Source organism: Microchirus variegatus (genome assembly GCF_963457635.1).
Source record: "Microchirus variegatus genome assembly, chromosome: 16".
Lineage (NCBI taxonomy): Eukaryota > Metazoa > Chordata > Actinopteri > Pleuronectiformes > Soleidae > Microchirus > Microchirus variegatus.
In genome coordinates this window covers 19570480-19598458 of record NC_139817.1, presented here as the reverse complement: position 1 = coordinate 19598458, position 27979 = coordinate 19570480, and the positions used below count along the sequence as shown (strand labels likewise).

At 40.2% G+C, this 27979-nt stretch overlaps 1 protein-coding gene across 1 annotated transcript; it reads left to right on the top strand.

The window, feature by feature from the left end:
- Positions 1-8: 8 nt before the first annotated feature.
- On the top strand, positions 9-27979 carry LOC310937981 (dual specificity calcium/calmodulin-dependent 3',5'-cyclic nucleotide phosphodiesterase 1C-like; the record flags this gene model as incomplete). Its single annotated transcript, XM_083902372.1, has 15 exons — positions 9-93; positions 3903-4017; positions 4587-4727; positions 7196-7378; positions 9523-9589; positions 11150-11266; positions 13390-13530; positions 14642-14742; positions 16546-16674; positions 16979-17080; positions 18429-18549; positions 19704-19785; positions 25062-25182; positions 26703-26857; positions 27819-27979. 15 exons carry the CDS (start codon positions 9-11, stop codon positions 27977-27979), a joined length of 1821 nt encoding a protein of 606 aa, XP_083758498.1.

Here is a 27979-nt window from a genome sequence, read left to right as displayed (position 1 = left end):
GAGCCACAATGACAGAATTAACATGTAGGAGACAGGAATTTAAAAAGTGTCGGAGCGCAACTATCAGCATTGATGGCTTCAGCTTCACCATTGGTAAGACTCCTGATATTGTGTTACACTCTCTATCTAAGTGTGTGTGTGCGCGTGTACACGTGTGTGTGTGTGTGTGTGTGTGTGTGCGTGTGTTTGAGATGGAGGAAGAGAAGTAATGCTTTGAAGTACCATGTTGCTTAATGGAGGACTTGTTTTTGATGATTTTTAATAATATAAGACTACAATTGCATGACAGATTGTGTAACAGGAGAGGGCAAGGGACAGGGCAAGACGGAGGCAGATGATCTGCTGTGGTGCCCCCTTAAGGGAGAAGCTGAAAAGAGAAGATAAGATTATGATAGTAATTATTCATAATTATCAATCAAAATTAACACCATAATATTATTCCTGACATCAAGTAACATTTGGTTCTTATTGATGTTATTATCCTGCCTCTGTTTAAAGCGGACCCAGATCGGAAGTTCGGAAGTGGAGGGGGTTTTCCGGATTGTCTGATGGAGAGCAGTTTACTCATGGTACTCCTCTCCACAGTGTCCTCAAAAGTGTCATGGCTGAGACCGATTACAGAGCTAGCCTTCTTGATAATCTTATCAAGTCTCTTGGAGTTGTTGTCTCTGATGCTATTCCCCCTGTACATGGCAGGGAATAAGGTGGTTCTAACAACAACAGACTGGTAAAAGATCTCCAGCATCTTGCTGCACATGTTGAAGGGTCTGAGCTTGCATTTCCAGTCCAGTCTGTTGCTGATCATGAGACCCAGGTACCTGTAGTCCAAGTCTTTGCTGGTTGTAGAAAGCTCCGTACAGAGGCGCAGCTTGTGAACAGGCAAGGCAGGCAACTGCTTGGGGCCTCGAACCGATAGGGGGCCCCCCGACACTCGGAGCCTAAAGCCCAATTTATACTCCTGCGTAAAGTGCTCTGCGTAGGTTACCCAGAGCTCTCGACTGCACGAAATATTTTTTAAGTGTTCGTCACTCCGTCAAGGGACAACGGAGACGGCAAGAGCTGCGATTGGTCCTCAGGACAGTCTGAGATAACGCTGCTCTGTGCTGGCAACAGTGCGCACCGAGCATCCACAGAGGTGGAGCTGATCACCGCCGACAATGTCGCTGCCAAACTATAAATACGTCATATCTTAATACACACAGCACATGTTTAGACTCTAAATGGCTAATTTCTCTCCTCAAATTATCTCAAAACTGCGTTCCGTGACACAGAAAAGTGAGAAACGGCCATTGCTCACTGTAGCCAAAAGCACAACAACCTTCCGCAGCGACCCCTTCTGATCGGGCGGGAAATTGCAGGGCGTATCCGTCACCACGACGCAGAAGTATGAAGGCTCGAGTGGTCTCCGTGGTTACGCAGTCGGATAACGCATTAAGCAGTCGGAGAAGTATAATGTGGCCTTAAGGCTGTCCTTGTCTGCAACCTCTCTCCAAGGTAATTGTCTGGAAGAGATATCCATGGTGAGGAGTACAATGTACAGAGTCCTTCTTGTGTCCACTAGATGGCAACTTCATGAACTAAAATTATTTACATGAATCTAATGTTGTATGATGTAAAAAAACTAAACAGGACACAAGATGTGTCCAGCAACCACATAAAGACAGGGACAACATATTAAGTATTTATTAATTGACAAGAGGATCTAGAGTTTTCACAACCATGACCAGATACATACAACAAACATATGACTTACAGTGGTATGCAAAAGTTTTGGTGCCCCTGTACAGTTTCATGATTTTCCAAAATGAAGCTGGCTTGTCCAAATGTGCTTTAGCATACCTCAAGTGAGTTTGTGATGGGTGCAGAGAAAAAGCTTTTTCTGCATTACTCTTCCATACAGCATCTCCTAATGTAAAGTGCGCTGAATAGTTGAACGATGCACAGTGACACCATCTGCAGCAAGATGATGTTGTAGGTCTTTGGAGCTGGTCTGTGGGTTGACTGTGACTGTTCTCACCATCCTTGGCCTCTGCTTATCTGAGATTTTTCTTCGTCTGCCACTTCGGGCCTTAACTAGAACTGTGCCTGTTCTAGTTCCTCACAATGTTCCTCACAGTTGAAACTGAGAGCTTAAATCTCTGAGATAGCTTTCTGTATCCTTCCCCTAAACCATGATGTTGAACAATCATTGTTTTCAGGTCATTTGAGAGTTGTTTTGAGGCTCCCATGTTGCCACTCTTCAGAGAAGATGCAAAGAGGAGAAACACTTACAATTGGCCTCCTTAAATACCCTTTCTCATGATTGGATTCACCTGTGTATGGAGGTCAAGGGTCACTGAGGTTACCAAACCAATTTTGAGTTTCAATAATTAGTGATTAAGGTATTGAAATCAATAAAATGCCCAAACTTATGCACATGCCTAATTATTTTAAATAATTTTTGCACACTTTCTTTAAATCATATAAACTTTATTTCACTACTCAAATATCACTGTGTTTGTCTCCTATATAATATATTTAACTGAAATTTCTTATCTAAACAAGCAATGATTTATAAAGGAAAACATGAATATTTACAGGGGTGCCCAAAACTTTTGCATACCACGGTATCAGTGAGTGCTGGGACCTGTTAAACGAGCACAATCCTCCGTGTGTTTTTTTAAAGCAGTCAGCTTTTAGGACATTACCTTCGTTTAAAGAGGTGGCTTCACTGAAGAGATATATATACGTAAAGTATGACGCAAGTGTGTTAGGCGAGTCCCAAAATCCTCGTTAAAAATGCATTGGAAAGCCATTTTCCTAAAAGAAACGTCAACGAAATCGCCCGGAGAGGCCGGACCATTTAAAACATTACTTGAATCTGATGACTCTGATTAGACACATAATCAGTCTAGAACACTGATAATAACTACTTTGGATGGCAGAGACAGTTGAAAGGAATATTAGTACTAAGGATCTTTGGAATTGGTTAGGAAAACAATGTATCTTTCTCCTAGTTGGTAGTGTGTCGCTCAAAATGCGCCTTTCCACTGTCCGCGCCATGCTTCAGGCCCATTTCTAACCCCCCATATCTCTCCAAAATCCTTGAAAAAAATGTTGCTCTTCAGGACTGCAATCATCTCACTGACAATGACCTCTATGAACAATTTCGGTCTGGTTTTAATCCACACATAGCACAGAAACGGTCTTGGTTTAAAAAAAAGGAAAATCATGGAGTGCAATCGTATTTATAGCATTTAAAATATAATTGTTGTTTGGGCAGCTGTGGCCTTAGGTGGCGATCTAATACATTTTGTTAATATGATGCAGTCTATATAAAAACCTGAAGAGTCAGGAAATGATGGTCATGTTGACAACGAGTTTGTTGTCAGTTGCTAGGGTGCTGAGCTCAGGGAGTCATTATCACTAATGAAGTGGCCTCTTTCACATGAAGGTATATTCTCCAACCATTGTGTTTCTCTTTCTCTGTGTGTGTCAGTGGGTGACTTCAAGTTGTTATTACGTTTCTGAACACAACACAGTTACTATGACTGGGTCGTTGTTCAGGCTGCTGTAGAAACACGGTAGCCATGGTAAACACTGTATTTAAAAAAAATGACATTGTGATTCTGAAATCACTCTATCATTCTAAATCTGAATGGTTGTTTATCTCTATATGAGATCATAAAATATATGTAATCATTTATTGTTTATTCTTCTTTATAGTTGCCAATAAGGCAGTGGAAGGCACCCTTTGTCCACAAGCCCGCATTTCACGTAAGTACGCCACACATTTAGAATTGTTCAATACTAACGTCCGTTCTGGAAATTTAACTGCACATATACGCGCAAAAGAAAATTATGGAATTATGAAAATTGTATAGGCTCATGGTCCCAGAATGCACTATGCACCGCTGTCGCAGCTGGCATTTCTGACCACAAAGGAATTCTGGTCAGCCTGCGCAGTGCTGAGGAGATACTGGCTGATGAGCTACCAATCCCTGATGCACCTGACACCATGGAGAAGACTGCTCTCAGGTCTCATTTCACACAAAACAACACAAACACATCGATTTTGGCTTATTTGAATTGTTTATTTTTACTTACTTATGCTAGACATATCTTATTATTGTCCCTCAGATGTGAATACATATTTGATGTTCCATATTACATGAAAATAAATGAATTCCATTCCATTTATATTTCAAAAATGTAATCTACAAAAATAGTATGGCCATGGTAGTGACACAAAGAAGGTGATTGCAGATACAAGCATCCTTAATAAGCTCTGCAGGATTCATACATCCACAATGAGCTTGCAATAAAGGATTGTGTGTGTGTGTGTGTGTGTGTGCATGCGTGTGTGTTTAAAAAGTCACTGATTTGAGAATGTTGTTTTAGTCAAATTTTGTCAAATGCATGTTTAGTAACCTTTCCTCAGCTATATTGTATATCCTGCATATACTATGCACTGACTAAAACAGATACTGCCCCATTCAGTTAAAGTGGCAGTTGTAATTATCTAGCATCCTTCTCACTGATATAACACTGCAAATCAACAATGGCATTGTTTGGAATGATGTTAGTGTGGTGGTTATATATTGCAGGTTGCGATGTCTTGTAAAGCAGCTTGAGAGAGGGGAGGCGTCTGTGTTGGCTCTGAAGAAAAACCTGGAGTATGCTGCCTCAGTCCTTGAAAGTCTATACATTGAGGAAACCAGGCAAGGATCTTCACCTTGCTTAAATGTGTTATGGGTATACTAAAGTGTAAGCAAGATTAAGCAAATGCAGAAGTAATACAATGTTAAAACACTTAAAGGAAAATTCATTTTAAGTAATTTACAGACCTTTTAGTTCATGACCATCCACCTAAATTTAACCAGTTGGTTTCTTTCAGTTATCCATATACTTTGCTAACTCAACTAATGTGGGAATCAAAAGTTTGTTTACCTTTTAGTAAACCAAAGTATCTTTCAGGATCTAATACTAGCTGAATGACTGTCTTTGAGGAGGAGTAAAAGTGAATACAAGTAGTAAATATAATAGTAAGTTGTATATATGTATATAATATATACATATATACTGTGCTTTCGATAGCTAACACTGATCAAATCTAAATTGCAGCTTTTCTGGTTGATCAGATTGGCATAATATATTTGCAGCATAGACCTATTTTAACACAGATTTTTAAGACCAACTAATCACTCGCGGGCCACATAAAATGACATGGCGGGCCACATCTGGCCCCCGGGCCTTGAGTTACACACATGTGCTGTTGAGGCTTTTTGTCTATAATTGTGTTCTCTTCGTGAGAGACTTTAGAGAAAAGCCATCGCTAGTATATATGCTAAGCTAAGCTATTAGCACCTGGGTCAGAGAGAGTACTGTAGTTTTTCATGTACTTACTAAGTAATAATGTAGTACTTACTATCCTTTCTGTATGGGTACTTTCTTAAAGGTCACATAGAGTGGTCCTGTTGCACATATATGTTAGTTATGGAGGTCTACTTACATATATTAACTTGTTTTTATGGTCAAAAACCTCCTAGTTGCTGTAAACGAGCCGATTGAAATCCTCTTTTCTGACGATGTTCGTCAGCCGCGATGTTTCAGAGTGAACTTTCACCCCCAGAAGACAGAGTCTTGTGATTGGCCAGTACTATTCAGCACACCAGCTCTCAGAAGCGTAGCTCCCCCCTCTGGAACGGTGGATGCACTGCTCCTGATTATCAAAACATTGTTTTAACAGTGTTTAAAAATAGCTTCCCTTTGACGACCTTTGACCCGGAGTCAGACCCAGAGTCAGAAGACACTGTCGCTCGTGAAACACCTCCACAACGGATGTTATTCTTCTTCTGCGGTTCAATGTACGCAACCGGATGTGCCCGGACTAGTGCCCGGAGCAGGAGGATCTGCTGTTCAGGAGAACCGCTGTTTACGTAACTATTACGGGATTTTCCGAGATCTCGTTGAGCCCCGAGATTACAATAAACACAGCGTTCTCAGCAATGGCTGAACTGTTTGTTTGGAACCTTCAGGGCTTCATAAACAAGGTAATGACGCAGATACACACCAAAAAAACAGCGTTAATAGGAACTTCCGGTCTAGTTCCCCTTTAATACATAGATTGTATTACCATCTCGTTTCCTACTAGGTTTCCATGTTCTTACTAGGTCATAACTTACCATCTTGTTTCTTAGTAAATACCAGGTAATTAGCGGACTGTAAAATAAAGGGTTAATTTGAGAGTTAAATTGATTTTCCACCACTGAATGAGGTTGCCATGCTACAAACACATCTGTAGTGGTAGTTATTGCTTTAGCAAATTTCAAAGACTTTCAACTTCAAATCAGAATGAAAGATTTGCCTGTGTTAACAGAGTTTCATATTTATGTCTACATCCTTTATGATGCATGCGTAGATGGCGGGTAAGTTCAGTAAATTTGCCGCCCCGATTCAGCAGTTATGAACGTTACTATTAGTTGGCAGCAGCTTAGGGTTAGTGGGAGGAGGTCATTTGTTGCCGTGCTACAAGTGTTACACATGACCGAGAGACGATGGTTAGAAAAAAGTGCTACATTGTAAGGATATAAACTACATCTATACAAAGAATAAGGAAGAGTATATTTGCATATATGCAATTCTGAACAAGACAATACTGAACATGCACAAGCGTGCAATTTGTGCAAATGTATGAAGGAATAAGGGAATGAAATATTAGAATAAAACTGAAAAAAGAAATGTCAACAATGATGATTTTGTATATTGTGTAAGTGCACTGTTATGCTGAATATGCTGACAGTGGTGCAGGGACTTGTACATTAAGTTACCGCAAAATAAAAAAATAAATTTTAACATTTAAATATAACAACCTCATTTTTACTGCTTGTGGCAGGAATGATTTCCTGCATCCTAATTCCTTCCATTCCTAATTAATTACATAATTTGCTCTACATTTGGTCCCACTACTTAATTCAAAAACACGAGTCATCTACTTTGAAAGTGCTCATTATCTGCTACAATGCTACAATCTGATACAATAGTTTACCCAACTAAACACATTGAATCATGATCATATTCAAAGGAATTTAATGGCTAAAGCATAAAGCTTTTAGACAGCTGTGGACAGAAAAGTGTGATGATTAGTGCAAGTAAATAACAGTTGAACAGTGAGTGAGTTTCTGTGTTTCTGTGAATCTGCTCATCTCTTTCATAGGCGGCTGATGGATCAGGAGGATGAGCTCAGGGATATCCAGACAGAATCCGTCCCATCAGAAGTTCGGGACTGGCTGGCTTCAACTTTTACCCGTCAGAAGGGCCTGATTTTACACTGCAATGAGGATAAGCCACGCTTCCGCAGCATTGTCCATGTAGTGCAGGCTGGAATCTTTGTGGAAAGGTTTGATTGTTTGGTTTAATTTCATTTGGTTTGTTGTACAATTTTAAATACAGTTAAAAACACAGTTTGCATGCACAAATCTGAGGATTATGGAGTTTAATTTGTACCACTGATATTGGAAAATGTGCAAATTGTATTGTAAAAGTATTTCTTTATTTGAATGTGTGTTTTGAGATCCACATATAAAATAACCATTTTATATATTCATATTTTACAAATATAGTTGTGCATTTGTAAAAAAACGTGACATTTTTCAAACTGAATATTGCATGTGTGAATCATAGATCCGCGTGTGGATCGTCACATACCCATTTGTAGATCGAAGCACGCATTTGAGGAACGCATGGTATATTTGTCTCAGTAGTGCCTCCCTTCATCAGCAGGTGGCAGTGTTTTCCAAGTAGAGTCTAGCTTCAATCTGTGAACAAGACGTTCATTCATTTTTCAAAATAAAACCATGGGCACTGTGTTGCATTCTGGGACGTGGTGGCCATGTTGATGGCTTTGCGAATGTAAACAAACAGCAAGTCGAACGAGGAGAAGAAGCAGAGTTGGGAGCAAGAAAATAAATAAATAAATAAAGAAAGAAAAAATATGTTAAAATCCCAAAAAGGTTAGGAATTTAACGGGATACGTTAAATAGGGAAGCCAGGGACCGGTATGTGGACAAAATCGGCACTCCCTGATCTGATTTGCCGCCACTAAAAACAAGATGCATCCACACCACGGCCCTCAAAAGTTATGACTGTCAAATCTCACGGTAACAGTTCTGTACTCCTGTACAAGTAATACATATATATATACATAATACATAGAGAGAGTGAGAGAGTTGTTGCTGTTGTGTGTGTGTGTACGAGTGAGACTGTGAATGGAGCGACAGCGAGAGAATGGAGATGCTTTCACACAGATGTGCTGCAAAATTAAGCACTGAAATAATGGTATGTATTAAAAAGGTTATTTATTTTAAGTTGTATAGGTAAATTTAAGCTTGCGTGTGCCTAGTATTCATCCGTTTCATTACAATATGCAACGGTTCTGTCAACGTTACTGTGGATGAACAGCTCTTTTGAACAAAGGCAAGATGCAGCTTCATCCAACACATTGTCAGCAAACCAGACAAATTTGGCATCAACTTCTGACTTGCTGCTGATGGTGAATGGTGCACCATACCTGGGAAGAGACAAGACGTGGAGGCCAGTTCAGAGGCTCGGAGACTGCGATGTCGGCATTGGTGGAGCCTTACACGGGAAAGGTTCAGGGACATCACTAAAGATAACTTTTCTTCAGTTGGCAAAAAACATTACAAGCCAAGAAAACGAGCCTGGTTGGCACAGTCAATAAAATGAGAAGAGAGCTTCCCCCGTGTTTATAGACGCACCAGGGCAAAACAAAAAATTGTGTATTGTGCACCTCGCTACTGAACTGCGTTCTGACCACATGGGCGCAAAGCCTGTACGTCTACTTGCCTTTTGTCAGCACATATAAGCACATAATCACATCCAACCTCGACATACGCATCAAATCTGAATCAAAACTAAATCAAAACTAAAACATGCCAGTCTGGAATGGAGGAATACAAGGAATCAAGTCTGCTTTAACATGCACAAAATAACCTCTGAAATACTATAACACGCATCAACAAACCAGTTAATGACACAACACACGCATGACCATAATAATTAAGGAAATGCATGGGAAAAAACTATATTTTGCCACCACCCAAAATCTCACAAATCACGTTTACAGGGGAGCTCATGTCTCAATAAGGGGGGCCAAGACCCCCCTGGTTCCCCCGTAGTTCGCACCATGGCCATTATGTCAGTATCAGTATTTGCTTTCTACCATACACAAATAAAAATATCATGGAAACTTCTGCTGAGTTACAATGAGCACTAAAACACACCAAAACAACAGTAACTAAAAACACACACAAAAACAGATATTGCATGGGCACTATGATAGTAATTCCTAATTTGAGACAGATGATGTTACAGTCTATTTTCAATATAAAATACACATATCGTAAAAGTATTTCAGGGACAAATGTGAGGCATTTGAGGCCATTTAGTGGGTGAGTTGACTCGTGTTGCAAGTGTTAGCTGCTTTTGACTTTGTATTTTGGTCTGTCTCTTTCTATGGAACAGGATGTACAGACGAAACTCCATCATGGCTGGTTTCAGCTATCCTCCAAATGTCATCACTGTGCTCAAGGTATAAATGTGATTGTCTGTGCATATGTGCTTGTGTATGTAAATGTTTGTAGCAGATTTCCTTTCTATTACATATTACTATTATGTCTGCTATTTTAAATCTCATTTCCCCTCATTCATGATTTTTTGTTAATTCTGTACAATGACGACAGGTGCATACAGTATGCATGGGCAGAGCTACCCCCCAGTGCCTCCCCTAACTTTTGTGTTTTAAAAACTTCACTTGTAAAAACATCCGCCACTATGTCCACAAGCTTTTCAAAATATCGAAACAAACAATAAATTGAACAAAAGTCAATAATTGGAAATATAATCTTAGGGCCCTGGCTCACTTAGCTACGGCCCTGCATCAAACGTGCAGTGCGCTGTTGTTCACAGTCTGGCTCACACACAGCGAGTCTGCTGCGGTGACTCTGCATCCCGGCACAGAGAGGAGCGACTGAGCTGCCCCCTGACCATCTGAAGGTGAAGTCAGTTTCCCCAGGTGAAGTTTAAACACTCCAATTTAACTTAAAGGTATATTTATAATGAATGTAATCAAAGGTGATTCAGAGTCAGCGATAACAGCACTAAGCATTAAGTAAATGGCCTTATTATAACGTTATGAGACGTTTTTGTACTGTGTGTAGCGTGTGACGTCAGAGAGGTGTGTAGGTGAAGCAGGAAGCAATGTATTCCATATGTCTACATAAGCAAGATGCAGGTGAATATCTCTGTCACCCTGCTAATTTAGAGTTATTCCTCTTATTGTGAGAGCCGCACAATAACAACACAGGCTGTGTATCACCCCGCAGTGCTGTGAATAAAGAGCCGTTCTTCAACGCAGACGAAGTCCTGTAGTTTAATGTGTTGAGCTAAAGGAGCTAGCGGAGAAGCGCACAGTGCTCGCCATCCACTCATACAAACTTAACATTTGAGCCGTCTCACAAGCCCAAACAAGTGAGCGCAGCGTGTCCGTTGTTTTGTTTCTGGTCTAGCTAGATCCGGTGTGGTGTTGTAGTTGTTCTAACGTTACTAGTTGCTGCAAAAGCATGTGAAAAAAAAGTACAAAGTTTGCTTCGCCAAAAAGAGCGTTACAGGGGATACATTATGTGATCTAAAATTAGTTTTGTAGGGAAAAAAAAGCCTGTATATACTGGTATCGGTTCATATCGGAATCAGAAATTAAGTGTTGGACAATATCGGCATATCAAATATCAGTAAAAAAGCCAATATCGGACATCCATTAAAAAAAAAAAAAAAAATGAAAATCTTGATCAAAAAGTGACGTGCTTGGCCGACTTGTTGCTGGTTTTCTCATGGCTGGTCACATTTGTTCTGACAGTGTGAGTGCAAATACAGATATTCTGCCCAGCATTGCAATATTACAAGATTTCTGTAAAAAACTTACTAAACTTAAAAAAAGACCAAAAATAAAAAAACACACAAAAGACACTTAGCAATGAAGAGATAAACGGAACAGACAGACACATTCCTTGAATTAATAGAGAGGTGTATGGGTATGTTGTGTTGATATTCATTTGCTGATAACATAATTTCTTTTCATGTTTTTTTTTCCCAGCATATAGACGTGTGGTCCTTTGATGTATTTGAGCTGAATGATGCTAGTGGAGACCATGCCCTGAAATTTGTCTTCTGTGAACTACTCACCAGATACGACTTGATAAATCGTTTTAAGGTATGTCCACAAACCATTTCCACTGTTTTAATAATTCATTTCAGATATGTAATATATGTTTATCATCATTACTGTTGGGTTTCATCAATCTGTACTATTAAAGGTATCTCAATCACATGATCACATGTAGTGTGTGATCCAAAGACTCTGAAAATTGTGTAATATGATCTTGGTGTATGAAGCTTCAAATAGAGACAGAGTTTGTCCCTTTCACTACCAAGTGAAAGAGGGGCAAAAAGGGAGATTGCCTTTATTCACCCGGTGGCATCTTGGGACGTGTCATACAGAGACCAATAAGGTGACTTTTATACCTTGAGAGAAAAAAGAAACTCTTTGTACACATAGGAGTATGTGGGACTGGGTGTGTGCATGTGTGAGTGTTTACAGAAAGTCAACGCAAGATAGGGTGAAAAGTCCAAACACAGAAGAGGAACAGCGATCACGGCAATATATGGTGATCATCTTAGATCACCAAATGACGCCATGCAACTAAACAACATAATAAAAATAAGTGTCAGTCTGTGGTTACCCAGTGGGGTAAGCCAATGGAATGGACATAGAGTTTCTTCAGAAAAAACTAATCAGCATAGCCAAAGACGGGTAGCTATTCTAACTGGGAGACAGACTGGACTCGTTGCTAGATTAAAACAGGATTTCCCTTATCTTCAGGCAATTAATTGTTTGTGCATCGTTTAGAATTAGCAGTGAATGACTTAAGGTGGTGGCAGGCTGTAACCACTTAGGGTCTGATTTACTAAGATCCCAAATAAAGAGCTCCATTGCTCCACTGTAAACAAACTATAGTTTGTTTGATTTATGAAATAATAGAATAGAATAATAAGAATAATAATTATAGAATAATAATTTCCTGATTTACAAAAAGTATTTTTGTTTATGGATCTCTCAGAGGATATGTGTGTAACCGCAGCCATTTGTGTGCACAAATGGCTGCCAGTTAAGACCTGCCTTTCAAACGTGCTAATCATAGGCACACAAATAAGCACAGCAATCAGTTTCAGGTTTCATAAATCACTTTGCCCGTGATAAAATTACAGATTTAAATTTTCTCCACCCAGCACACGGAAAATTGCGTGTAAATATTTTTTCCGCAACGCAATCCTCGTTGCGCCCTGTTAGTAGATCAGCATCAATGCAAATGTGCGAGTGCAATCCAGTTTGCACCCATTTTTGCAGGTCCAAAGCTTTAGTAAATCAGGCCCTTAAAGTCCTCTGTAAGACTGGACATTGGTAATTTCAGGTCCCTCCTCCCATATAGTCCAGTGTTGAAAATGCATCTGGGAAGGCCCAACCATTTCCTCACAAATTAGCTAATTAAGCTCTCCAGAGACTGGAATCTCACAGATGATCAAGGGCCACAGCAGTCGGGAAGGACCAGTGTTTTAGCCTCCCAGGTAGTAAGTACTTTTTGGTGGATTGTAAGGCACTGATGGTGTATTGCCTTATCTGGTCCACTTCTGTCCTTCTGGTTGATGTCCAGTTGATGTTGAGGAGGAGGTATTGGTGGCATGTCAGATGAAAGGGTCCTCTGCTTCTCTCTGCCCCTTCCCTGAGGTGAGGTTCATTAGACGAGGAAGAGGTTGTTCTATGTAAATGTAATAATTCTGTCTCTTGGCTCCCAGAAGGTGTAAATCTTTGAGGCTAAAATTCTCCCTAAAGCAGTTTGAGAAGTGCCTACATTCAAATGGTCATATCTTCTTCAAATATTATCCGATTTGCATGTGTTTGACATTGTTGGAAAGCTTAGAAATAACTCAAAATGTCCCTTGGTAGACTTGTGACCGGTTTTGCCATGGCTGGCCACATATATTGCCATTGTTGAAAGGAAACCTGATTTTTTTTCAGAACAGCTTGTTCAGACAGGCTCAAGGCACAGTCATATTACTAGACTGGTCAGAAAAGGCTGTTTTGAGGCAGTCATTTATAGGGCTGTCAGTCAGTGGAATTCCCTTCCCATTCGCAAAATGCTTAAAATAGTATGTCTGGTTTGGTCTATTGAGAGTCTAGGAATGTTATAATAATGCAATGTAATGTAATAATATAATAAAAAATAATATTCAACAGGTATGTCATTGAGCTTTTTTTGTGTGTTGCCTTTATAATAGGTCCCTGTTTCTGCTGTCCTGTCATTCATGGACTCATTGGAAATGGGCTACAGAAAATATAAGAACCCCTACCACAACCTGATCCATGCTGCTGATGTCACTCAGACTATCCATTTCCTGATACTCAACACGGGCATGGTGGTACGTATGTTTCACAGCTAAAGATTCATGTGCAAGAAACTCAACCATTTTAACTTTTTGAACAATGAGACAAATTACTCTAAAAAAAAAATTGTCCTTTGTGTGCTGGCTTCCACCAATGACTGCACTGCTGGCTGTACCAATTCAGCACTATCAATAGATTGTCCACTGATGAGATCCACTCCGTGCCAAAATGCTCAGTGTTTATACATTATTTTTTTGAATACATTATTTTCTAAAGAGCTACACTACCGTTCAAAAGTTTGGGGTCACCTATCAAATTGTTACAAGTGTTTATTCATCGAAAGAGTTACACAATGAATAGAACATATAGTCAAGATTAGAAAAGATACATCAAAATAATGATGTAGACTGATGTTTGTGTTTGATTAAAATGTATTAATCATGATATATTTGTGCAGCTGTTGAGATGAATAGAAACAGCTGAGGTTGTAAAGGTGGTTTCATTCAAATCAGTGCAATTACATAAATTATACACTTATATAAAACACATTAATTTGTATGTGTTTGTGTCACAATGTTTTAGATGATGAAGCTCTGATACTTAGATAGACTTTCTGATGGGACACGGTTTCAGCACAAGTACCTGCACAAGATTGATAAATTATCCGGTGACCGTATCCAAAATAACTATTTGAATTGTGATTATTTTTTTTTGTATCCGACCTATATTTATAGTACACAAGATAAAATCCATGAAAGTGCTTAAATACAAATATTGTGAATACACACAAACAAAAGTTTTTTTTTAATTCTCTTACACTCACATAGTGCAGCAGTGAGGGAAATGTACTGTTCTCAGTTATATGTATAAATGTATACAATGAAGCTGGTCAAGTTAGCAGCTCCCAGATTTTCATTGCTTAATGCAGGCAACAGGAGTGCCACCCTCACAAGTGCCTTTGTTTAAAACACCTCTGATTAATCCCTTATCCTAGTTTCATGCAATAGGCCTCTGTTCTTAGGTCTTTTGGCAAGAAGTGGGCAGGACTTATAAATTAGCTAAATGGCCAAGGTGTGATAAGTTTGCTCTCTCTTTCTCTGTCTCTCTGTCTCTCTGTCTTTCTCTCTCTCTCTCTCTCTCTCTCAGCACTGGCTAACTGAGTTGGAGATATTTGCCATCATCTTTGCAGCGGCCATCCATGACTATGAACATACAGGGACCACCAACAACTTCCATATTCAAACCAGGTAGCTTTCATTAAACACAAGCACTGATAAACATGTTTATTTGTTGAAATCCTCTTCACATCTAACCATCAATAAGTAAAGCTACACGCTAAGAAATGATTCATGGGGTTAGTTAGTATAGCCCAAAATCAAGAGCTTTTTCTGCATAAAAAAACAAGTTTGTTATGTGTATACATTATAATGAGTTCATAACTTAATTAAATACGTTGGTCTAAATGAAAATAAATAAAATAGTTTTAACTCAAAAAAACATGAATTTTCAACAGAATGCTCGGTTTTGTGCCTGGTCATTTAAATGTGAATGAGACCCAGGTAAACACACACCCACTGCTTCCAGGGGAGTGTTGATCTAACTTACTATCCACAGCCATATACTGTCTCCACTTATCACCTATTGTCATGCACCGTCGTCCCAACCCCCGCTCCATATACCCCATAGTAATGTCCGTTTACCCGTTGTTACTGCGTTTCACCGTAATGCATAGAGTGACCACGATTTTGGCTTCTCGCGATCATAAAAACATTACAATCGAAGAAAAACGATTAATGCGCCGCGCGGCGTGTATGTAAATTCCTATGCTAGAAAAACACCTTGAATGCACCAGTGTTACTGCAGCTGCAAGTGACGTGTGTGGATCAATAATGAGGAGAGAACGTGGAAACACGACAGAAAGGCAGCCTTTGGTTGAGAAGAAATGTAGGACAACATCTACATCTTTCTGCAGTGCTTTCAAACGCGTGCTCTTCATATTATTGATCCACACGTCACTCGCTAACTGCAGCGGCAAGTAACTGGTGCGTTCAAGGTGTTTTTCTAGCGTAGGAATTTACATACACGATCAACAACAAAGGGCTTGTGAAGCTTGTGAACATTTTTTTCATCAATAAAATATATCCGCTGGACACACAAATTAAATCTGGCTCTCGTTCGGGACCGACCCATCACTAGATGTTTGGTTTCAGTGTTGCTGTGGTCTGAATGTGTTGACAGTTATATTATTATTATAACATGATGTTCTATAAAACTATATTTACAAATAGCGTACATATGTAGAGGTAAGTATATTAATGTCTGAGGATTGATCTGTACTGATGGTTTTTTTTTCCTTTTCATATTTTTTTCATATTGTTTGTTGTACTGGATTGTTGTTGGTTTTTGCTTGTTCATATTGTTTTTTTGTTTGTATTGTTATTGTTTGTCTGTAATTGATGTCAATCACGTGGCATTATGTCACACACAATGACAGTCTTTAGCAACGTCTTGCAGCAGAACAAAGAGAAAGGCAAGTATATGGTTTGTCTAATGAGAATGAGACTGGTGATGAACTGAAGTGCTAGTGTATGAGCGGGCCTTGTGTATAAATCTAGTTGAGTTTAGTCATTAGTGTCCAATAAGAGCTGAGGGTTCAGTTCTGTTCGATTTCACAGTCCATGGAGGACTCCCTTTATTTGATATTTGTGCCTTTCCTTTGTGGTCAGGCTTTGTAGTCAGGTTTTCCAACAGGCCCAAACAGGCTTCTGAGGTTCAAGATGAAATGATTGAACATGTTTATTACAGTGTGGCAAGGGCAAAAGTCACACAGTCTTTTTTTCCCTTCTTTTCACCCAAGACAACTTTATTCATCAGGGCATGAAGACAATTTCCACAAATGGGATGGTGCTGAGAAAGAAACAAATATTTTCCCACATGCTTTCCCCACCATACACATTTATAAAACTTTTAAAATTAAGTTTATTTATGCATTCATTTAATTTAAAAAAAATGTGTGCTTCATAATGAATGTAGTTGTATGGGATTTGCAGATCAGACACAGCCATGTTGTACAATGACCGAGCTGTTCTCGAGAACCACCATGTCAGCGCAGCCTATCGCCTTCTTCAGGACGATGATGAAAAAAACATCTTCTCCAATCTTAACAAAGATGACTGGAGGTGAGAAAAGACGGACTCCATGCAGTTATAGTTTGACTGACTATGAAAGAGTACACCTCAAGTTACAGTTATAAATATATTTTAAAAAGTAATTTAAGCATTGTATCTATGCTGACATTGGCAATGTTAATACAGTGATGTTTAGCAACTAATATAGAATGCTTAACTTAACTATACATCATGATTTCATATGGCACAGAATGAAAAGTAATAGCAAATAGCAATCTCAGTTTCTTTTTAAGGACATTGATATATATATATATATATATATATATGTATATTTGTTTCTCATTCATTCTTGTAGAGATCTGCGAACTTTAGTAGTGGAGATGGTGTTGGCCACTGATATGTCTTGCCACTTTCAGCAGATAAAATCCATGAAAAACCTCCTGCAGCAGCCTGAAGCGTGAGTTGTGGTTTTAAATTCTAACAGTGTGTGGTAAAAGGCATGTGTTGTATAATGTTGATTTTCATGTCAGTGTGACATCAACGAAATTCATTTGTATGATTTGTATGGTGCTTCCAGAACAATATACAAATGTCAGTGAACCTGAAATAGCACTAATTAGTCATATTTTTTTATTTTTAAAATGACTCAAAAACATGGCAATAAACAAGATAGTTGACAACGTCAGTAACATCATTTGCCTCTTCAAGCTCAACAATGAGTTCGGACTCGGAATAATAATAACAATACTACGTGTGGCCAGCCGAGTACGCCGAGGGACATCTTGAGTCATTTACAGATACAGAAGAGTGATTTCTAAGAATTCCAACATGTAATATTTAAAGATGATGTGGTCATTTAAATGTAGGCACTCCTCAAAATGATGTGCTAACTCTCAGCTAGTTGCTAAATCATTAGCATCACAGTCAATACTTCATTCACAAAGCTGTGTCATACACACATTATTCAAGCACATCAGCATTTTAAAACAACAATACTGAGCTAGCCAGAGCCGGCCCTAGGCATAAGCAAACAGCTGCTCGGGGGTGGGAGGACAATTTTTTATTAATATTAATATTAATAACAATATTAATAACAATAATAATAATAATGCATTATATTTGGAGGCGCCTTTCATGACACTCAAGGTCGCCGTAGCATCATAGATACATTCATATATCTGAATAGTAGAAACTCAGCTAAAAGCTCATATAAACCTTTCTTATGTTCACGAAACACACTTTAACACAGATGGATCAAAAAGCAGGAGCGGGAAAAAAACGTCACATCGCGCACATTGAAAAGCGGCACCGGAGCGTCAGCGTGATTATGTAAACAAAAAAAAAATGTGTCGACTGGACAGCGGAGAATCTACAGATTCCAGCGGTACCATTTTTATCACTCTACCCAAGTGTAGGTCGCCTTTTTGTGCATACTCACTGTTAATGAAGCACCTGGTCTGAGCTTGTGTGAAATTACGTGTGTACCGAGATTGTACGTAAACCGAGATTGTGGAACAATCTTCCACAGCATGTTAGACACACCCCTTCACTGTCCACTTTTAAAACGCATCTTCAAACCCATTTTTACTCTATGGCTTTCGAACCAGTATGAGACGTTGGTTTTTATCTTTTTTTTTATAGTTTTATTGTATAACTTGTTTATTTGTGTTGTTTTTATATTTTCTACAGTATTTTATTGTTTCAATGTATGTTTTATTGTTTGTTCTTAGGTCTATTCAGTCCCACGTGTATATGTTTTATTTGTTTTATTTATTCATCTCTGTTTTGACTTAATTTGTTTGCAGGATTGACAAACCAAAGGCCTTATCTTTGCTGCTGCACACTGCTGACATCAGCCACCCCGCAAAAAGTTGGGAACTTCATCACCACTGGACCACATCATTACTGGAGGAGTTCTTCAGACAGGTCAGTTGTGAACAATTTACAATATAGACAATATACAGTAGGAGCCACTCAAAGTATCCTGGTGGAGCACAGTGGCCCCCACGTCATGACGTCATGTACGTCTTTTTCCGATCAGTCGTTAATGTGCCCAGCGCTAATAATATACTTTTTTAAATCAAATGATGACAGCTCCGGACCGGCCCAAAAACATGCGTTGGCCCATTGGCACCGTCGGCATTGCCCGGTATGCCCGATGGCTAGTCCATGGACGATGGGCTGCGAGTGAAACGAAGACTTGGGGCAGAGGCAATAAAACCGCTGCACAGTTTATCCAACCGCACACCTGACCTGCGCACCCCCCCCCCCAAAAAAAAATCTGCTCAGATCTGCATGATTCACGTGGGGCTCATTTTCAGGCTGAAAAAAACCCGGAAAAATCACACCCCTGCCCAACTACTAATTTCCACGGTTCTAATTACTAATAAATACTTTCATAATGAATGCAGAAATCACAATGTGTTGTTTCAATCAGTGTCACATTTTATTGTGCACTTTTGAAGATGCAAAATAGAAAGTAAACTGACAGTGACATGACAGTACAAATACTAAAACTAAATATACCATACATCCATTATCTACCTCTCCACCAGAGGGTTGCGGGGGGTGCCGTGCCCATCTCAGCTGACATTGGGCGATAGGCGGGGTACAGAAAAAGCCACCCCCCTTCGTAGATATTTTTTTTTGACCATAAAGTTAAGCATTTGGGGTCTTGCTCACGGAGGGTTAGCTTCTGGGGAAATTGACTGATCAGTGATGTGGTCCCTATGGTGGAGACTGAAGGTCTAATACATAAGCAGGGGCCAGCTTCTGGGGAAATTAACTGAAGCTTACCCCCGCGAACTGCAGAGCTTGGAATTGACACTTGCCTTGCAACAGAATAACATCTCTTTGTTTGGAAAAAAAAGTCTTGTGTCACGGAGTCTCATTCTGCATCATCATCTCACCCTAATGAAGTGATTGTCAGAATATCAAACAGCCACTGATTACATGCATGCCACCATTTTGATTGTATAAATAACAAAATATGTTAAATAAATAATGGTAAAGAAGATAATGTAATAATGTGTAAGTGAACACGTTCTGACAGTACGTTGTAATGTCGATTTTGTTTTCAGGGTGATAAAGAAGCAGAGCTGGGTCTACCTTTCTCCCCTCTATGTGACCGCACCTCAACAATGGTGGCACAGTCCCAAATTGGTAAGGTTCACTCATACAACTAATGCTCCTCTGTTGGAGATGGCCCCCATGTCAATGCTTCAGGTTCTTTGGGACTGTGGATGAATCAAGTTGGTACATTGTCAATAGTTGATCTACTGTTGCTTCTATTGGTAAGATCAAATATACTGTTTTGTGACTTTGCTGTTTGAAATCCTTTGTTTTATTGGCCTGAGTGAAACAAATAACAGTAAATCACCAGATCTCATGTCCTCTGTCAAATCTGTCTCACACTCGGGGTTAAATGAATGTATAAAATGAATGTATTGAGCATGAGCAGGTCTTGGTTAGAGGGATGTGTGCTTCTTGACCCTCTCCTTTGCACATCTGCAGCAAAGATGGCGGTAACGCGCAGATGCAGCGACCCGGTGCTCCTCTTTAAACCATTGCTGTGCTTGTGCTCAAACTGTGTGCTCGCACTCAGTTATATTGCTACTCGTGCTAAAGTTCGGGCTCTTCTTGTAGTCTCTGCTCTGCTCTCTGATTTTATGTGCATCAACGCTGTCAACCAATAGAAGGCTGGTTAGTGTTGACCAGATTATCCCTGCTTCTTTGTGGGTGCTGTACTTCAAGGAGTGTTGCATATGGGTGGGCATTCTTTCAACCGGGTTAATTCAATTTATTTTTTTGACAGTAATTTGAATCTGAATTTTGAGAACTGAATTTTGAGTGTTGAATTTGAACATTTTAATTTCAAATTATACTATTCAGTTTTTCAATGCGATCATTCAAATTAAACAATACAAATTAAAATTATGTGATTCAAATTCAGTTTTTTAAATGTAATTATTCAAGTTTAGCAATTAAAATTCAAATATAAATGATTCAAAGTCAGTTTCTGGTGGCACATATTTCAGCCCATATTCATCTGCCTGTGACGTCATAATGTAAACAAAATACAATTACACCACATCCCCCCTTCCTTTAGGTCAGAAATGACCTGGAACTGCATTTTAATTTAACCTTAGCTCGGGCTTCAATACAAATACAAAAACATTATTTGTGTCATCAACAAAACAGTATCTCAGCTTTTGCTATCAATGTGACCATATTTCACATAACACAATAACAGTTGTGTCTCAACAAGCCTCTCTGACCAACAGTGCTACCTGTAGATCCCACGATACAAATAACTTCTCGGTGGTGCTTCTCTCCTTGTACGAGAGTGTCTCTGTGGTAACCCCCGTGACATCTAATTTTATACCACCTGAGTGGTTTCTGAGCTCTGCCTAGCTTTCTGTCTCTGTATAATACCTGCAAACACATGCTCAGGAATGGCTGATACTTCAGCTCCCGTATCTTATATGTCACTTTTCTGCCTTTCACATCTATGTCAGCCATCCTCACAGTCCTCAGAAGTCACTGACCCTCGAAGCAGTTCATCTGCATCATACAGTTTACCACAGTCCTCAGCTACTGCATTAACTGAGGTGGCTGATCTGCACACTCACATGACCATGTTTACTGTAGTTGTGGAATTCTACGCTTTTAGCTGGACATTGAAATGCACGGTGAGAAGGCGATGTGCCACATTTACTACATGACATACTACTGTATATCTCCTCTTAGTCTCTATTGGTTTCTTGAATGGCTTTTGATGTCCTTGTGACAATTCTTTGAATTTACTTTTGTGCAGTTTGCCCTTTTTAAAGTGCATTGCATCCATGGCTATTTTACCGACAGCTGCATCCCCTCTCAGGTCTGACTGCTGGCGGCTAATTTCCCCAGACTGCATAGCCATGGTGATTGCTTTGGTGAGAGTGGGTTTTCTATACAGCTGCATTTTCTCTGACAATGCTGCATCTTGGAGACTCACTAACTAGCCTGTCTCTCAAGAGTTTGTTGTGCAGTTGACCATACTCAGTTTTCTGAGAGTGCATATGTCAGGCGAGAACCCAACAGCACGACACACAAGACAGAGTAGCTGAGGTGTAACAGGCAGTGTTTAATTCGAAGGCAGAGTTCAATAACCAGGAAGTCAAATCCGACGAGGAGAAGACAGGCAGGGATCAAAACTAGGAAATCGGTCCACGAGGGAAACAAATCCAATAAGGGGCAGGCAAAACGGGAAGGCCCACAGGTCAGCAGCAGGTTCAGGCAATGTCAGGATCAGAGAGAATACAACACTGGATAACTAGGTTTGACGCTAGACAATCTGGCAGAGAACAAGGGGAAATGGGCCGGTATATATGTGACCAGCCACGGACCAAGGGGGAACAAGTCGGCCCAGCGCAAAACGAGAAAAATAGGAAAAAGGTTTTTTTCAGCTGATGGTCACAGAGAATACACATGGCTAATTAATATGCACGCACAGAGAGAGAGAGAGGGAGGGAGGGGGAGAGAAAGTGTCTGGAACTTTCCAGCAGTTATTCAGCGTGTGCAGTGTCTGTGTGTGTGTGTGTGCAGTGCGAAATTAAAGCGTGATTGTTATCAAAGCTTTGTTTACCAAAGGAAGACAAAGAAAACTGGATAATAACTGAACTGTGGCTGAACTTCTCAACAAAGGCAGAGACAGCACAGAGACTGCTGGTGAGTGGACTGTTAGCATTTTAAGCTAGCGATCTTTATGCTAACGTGTTAGCAGACTTCATCGTCACAAAAACAACAAACAGATGGATTATTCAGCGGCTGAAAGAGAGCAGGACAGACACCGTAGTTGTCTGAGATGATGACGTGACGCCAGCACCGCTCTATTTCTCTTTTCTTGTTATTGTTATTCACTAACTCAGCACAAACATGTGCTGATGTGCTTGAATCGTGAGTGAATGACACAGCTTTGTGTATGAGGTATTGACTGTGATGCTAATGATTTAGCAACGAGTTGTGAGTTAGGACATTATCAGCTCATTCAAGATCAGACTGATCCATCCACACTACACCACAGAGCCACTTCTCTGGGGTTTTCTCAGGAGAAAATGAAAGGAAAATTTGATAAAAAATCTGTGAAGCGAGATTTTCAGGTTGGCGACAAAGTGCTCGTTCTTCTCCCACTCCCTAGTTTTGCCTTTCAAGCAAAGTTTTGTGGCCCTGTTGTGATTGAGAAACAGTTATGTGAAACTGATTTTGTTTTCGCCACTCCTGACCGCAGGCGAAAAAACTAGAGTTTGTCACGTGAATATTTTAAAACCATATGTCACTCACGGTGACGTATGTAGCGTAGCCTCCGTCACCTCTGTTACTCCTCACGTGTACTTGCCAGAAAGTGATGGTCTCTGTGTACATGGTTCTCCGTGTTCAAGACTGCAAAATTCAGAAATGTTGAAAAATCTCTCGAGTCATTTGCAGCATTTAGATGGTCCTGTCCAAGCTGACATTGTTAAACTGATTGATAGTCACCTCACCCAGTTTTCTGACACGCCCACCTCACATCTCATGATATTGATGTCGGTCACCACCTGCCAATCAAACAACATGCCTACAGAGTCAACCCCACCAAGCGCTCCCTCCTTAAAATACAGGGATTGATTATTTATTGGAGAATGGTTTAGATGTGCCCAGCTCCAGTGCATGGAGTTCTCCCTGTCTGCTTGTTTCCAAACCTGATCTGATGGCACGTTTTTGTACAGATTTTAGAAAGGCGAACAATGTCACAAAGCCCGACTCCTATCCTCTTCCCTGCATGGAAGACTGCGTTGACAGAGTCGGTTCTGCAAAATTTGTTGCTAAACTTGATCTCCTGAAAGGATACCGGCAAGTCCCGTTAACACCACGTGCTTCAGAGATCTCAGCTTTTGTCACACATCATTGTGAAGTTTATTTGGATGATGTTGTTGCATATTCTGAGTTGTGGTCAGAGCATATAAAAAATCTGGAAGGGATTTTTGACAGGTTGAGAGATGCCAATCTTACCCTTATCCTAGCAAAATGTGAGTTCGGTAAGGCCACAGTCACTTACCTTGGCAAACAGGTGGGCCAAGGCCAAGTGCGCACTGTCCAGGCCAAAGTCCAGGCTATTATCCCATCCCCAGAACCAGACGTGAGCTCCGCCGTTTTCTGGGTATGACGGGGTATTACCGAAGTTTTTGCAGAAACTATGCTGATGTAGCCGCCCCTCTCACCAGTTTGACCAGTGTTAAAGAGAAGCTTGTTTGGAGCTATGCTTGTGATATCGCTTTTCGTTCCTGTAAAGCTCTCCTCTGCAGCTCACCTGTCCTGGCAGCCCCAAACTTCACTCGCCAGTTTAAGTTGGAGGTGGATGCCAGTGCCAGTGGGGCCGGGGCTGTACTGCTGCAGGAGGATGAGCAAGGTATTGTTCATACCATTTGTTATTTCTCAAAAAGATTCAGTGTTCCCCAACTTAACTACAGCACCATAGAGAAGGAGGCTCTATTCTTACTGCTGGCATTACAGTATTTTGAGGTGTATATTGGTTCCAGTTCTTTACCTGTTTCAATGTTCACTGACCACAACCCGCTCGTTTTCCTGAACCAGATGCGGAATGAGAACCAGCGTTTGATGAGGTGGTCTCTGTTAGTGCAGGATTTCAATGTAGAAATTCGCCACAAGAAGGGAATCGATAATGTTATGGCCAATGCTCTTTCTCGTGTCTCCCAGTCCTAATCTCATCTTTTTGGGATAGATGTTCTTTTTAGGAAGGGGGGTGTCACGGCCCCAGCCGTTAGTTTTTGCGCTTTAGACCAGAGTGAGTGCTCCTGTTCTGCACTGCACCATCTTTGTATGTTTCACAGGTACCCGCCTCCCGTGTATTGAGTGAACTTTGTCTCATCCAACTTAGCAATCGTGTTTTCTCTGTTAGCCTGCTTAGTACTATTCACTAAAATAATGAATTGTGATGGCACTGTTATTTTTGACATTTCTTTTTGTTAGGAAGTCGTAAGGGTGTAACTGCCATTTATTTTGATTCCCCTTTTTTCTCCTGTTTCTGTTAGTTCAGGGAGTTAGGTTTAGATTTTGTAATTGTTTTTCTTCTTTGTTTTCTCCCTCAGGGCAAGTTAGTTTTGTTGGAGAAGGTAGTTTCTGTTGTTTATTATTTTGGCCTTGGTTCACCCTGAAGACATGCTTCACTTATTTATCTGTTTTATTTGGTTGTGACTGTGCCTATGCCTATGTAATACATTGCACTTTGCACTGTGAACAATAAATACCATCATTTTATACTGCAAAACGTTGTTCTCTGTCTCGTTTATGTTGTGCCCCGTTCACCTAGACCGGGGCGTAACAGTATGCCTAAGCAAGGCGTCGGGTAAACCATGCTTTCATTGAACCATTGTAATAGTTGTGTACTTCTGTCATTACAGGATTCATTGACTTCATCGTGGAGCCAACATTTACTGTATTGACTGAGATGATTGAGACGATTGTGACACCAGTAATTGAAGAGGTATCTCGCTCTGGATTGGCCAGCTTCGACCACTCCAGGTGACCAGACACAATGCTGATATATCATTAGACTGTGTACATAAATGTTAAATGTAATGTTGTCTTTCTGAAGAAGCCACTCCATCCTTCAAATAACAGTATTGGGGGGTCAATCAGCTGCACATCACAGAGGAAACACATGGCTACTTTATTTGCAGCTCGTAGGCTCTTTACTGCTACTGCTACTTCAAGAAGCCGCATGTATTTTCACCATTGAATGAAGATGGACAAGGAAAAACACATTGCAGAAGAACTACATTTACTGTAATGCATTAAATGTTGCCATAACACATAAGGCATTACTAAAACTAATTGGTAATATTTTCCTCGGTACAAATCTCAGTTACACGCATTACATTTTAAATCCAAAATTAAGTTTGTTGTTTTTATACAAATTTGCCAAAGCAAAGGAGCATCAACATCTGTGCAAATGTTTACATCCTGTTTGTGCTAGAGAACTATTAATTGAGGAAAAGATGACTGCAGCAGCAGAGATGGACTCTCCATTTGCGAGATGGACATACAGTTCGTTAGAGACAAGGATATGAAGAACATAATAGTTGCGAAAAGTAATATTAATAATAGTGCACTTTGTTTGCGAAACCAAAACATCATATAAGCTAGTAGCCAAAAGAAAGCAAACTGAGGATGAGGGCGGAGAAAAAACTAAGCAGCAAAAACTAACATTATCTTTCAACAGTGGATTCTCAATCTTTTAGAAAAATTGTGAGCTAGATCCCTGTCCAGGCTAGCTAGTTGTGGAATATACCACTCTGTCTCTCCCTCACGTGTTGTGGGCGCAATTGTTTCCTCCATGAATGTTTTGTATTGTTCATAATATTGTTTATTGGCCTTTAACTTCCTTTTAAGACACTGCAGGCAAAGTGTGGCCAGCCTCTTGTTTGGTAGGCTGGGTGAACTGTTGCCTTTCAAGAGAAGAGGCATCTCATGATGCCCGTTCTGCTTCTGCGTAATGGTGGTCACTGAGGAACTGTATGAACTGAGCATCATCCTGGGACACGTATTTATCTTTGCAAGGTCTCTCATTGAAGTTTTATAACCTCGGTAGCCGATGGAATTGGTAGTTCCTTACTGTCAGCCTATGCACAAATCTCTGACCTACCTCCTCGTCTGTGTAGGTTGGGATTTGATGACCCTATTATACTCCATCCTAGTTCCGATCACTGTTCAAATGACTGATTTCTGTCACCTATAATTCATTCAAGAGGGGCTAGTGCTGATGGACAGTCATAACCAATCAAAAGCCCTACATCACAGTCTTGAAGAAGTGGTAATTTATCTGCCAAGTGTCTGAGGTGAGGCCACAACGGTGCTGTTTTCTTTGTTGGAACGCAAGACTTGTACACTGGGCTAAAGTCACAGGTGTCGGTCCTGCTGTAGGCTTGCTGCTTTCATGTTTATCTTGAGCGTAACTCCTTGTTTGTGCAGTTGTGTTGAGAACTTTAGCTCTCCTTGGTGTCACATTTGTCACAATGTCACATATGTACATTTGTCCACAGTATTAAGGGCTGGGAAGGAAGGCAGTCCAGTGTGAAAAATACAGGCTCAGGAGCCAGCAGCTCTCTGACCACAGTTGACTTCATGAGTTTCAAGGTCACATGGAACCAAGAGATTCATCACAACAGGGAATTATGGAAGGCCAAGGAAGCAAAAGGTAGATACATCAATCTTTACTATTGTTGGGGGACAACATTAATGGCAATAATTTGATCAACCTACGTTTTTTCACATGCACAAAAGACACAGACTGTTACTTTCAATGGATACAAAGTAACAATTTATTAAATTTAATAACACAATATCAATGGAGCAAGTTGAATCAATGAATCCAAATAACAAAAAGTTGATTGGACAAACTAGCTCAATGAATATCAAAAGCATAATGAAAATTTAGTAATTTTAACTAATTTATGTCGCTATACACAAGCTATACAACATAAAAACTAGTGTGTGTTTGTGTGAGAGGGTGTGCATGACCGTGGGAAACAGGAAATAAAGACGAGACGGGGCTCTTAATTTTTTTTTTATCCACTTCTTCCCTGACCCTCTTTTTGTAGTCCCTGCTCGAAAATGACATGCCCAAACTAAATAGAGTAAACCTCTGCAGTTACAAGCTCTATGTGAATTATCTCAGTATCAAAATGAAGATAACACTTGTGAGATTCCACCAGAGGTGTAAGTTTCACTGTAGATGCCACTGTGTCAGAGTAAATGTACATGGAACACAGCATAACTGAAGGATTTTTTTCTCTCGCCTAAAAAAACATTGCATTTTAAAGCAAATATCACCTTTAAAAAATGCAGTAGTAGCTTAAAAACACATGGAGGTCATGTAACAACATGTGGACATGAGCTGTGCACAGTCTGATGCTGCTGAAATGAAGCAGAGTGAAATTACAGGTACTACCAGGTTTTACTAGCAGCGCATGGTCCTCTCCCTCCTCTTGCTCACTCAGGTCTCAGCCCACTTCTTTTGCCGTTTTCAAAATCTATGATCATCTTTGATGTACACTATCTCGAGGATATGCCAACCATATCATCCCACCAGTCTTTTCTGCCTGGAAACCAAAATGTGGTTGCTAATTCAACCTTTCTCTCTCTCTCTCTCTCTGCAGACCCTCAACCTGACTCCCCTTTGATTCATTACTGTAAAAGGCCGAGCTACTGTGCCAGGTCCTACCAGCTCATGAGATCTAAGGCCACTGAAAGGTGGCCCATTGATGCAAGGGAGAAGGCCAGGAGACTGCAGCACATCTCCCTGCATCACCGAAAGTGA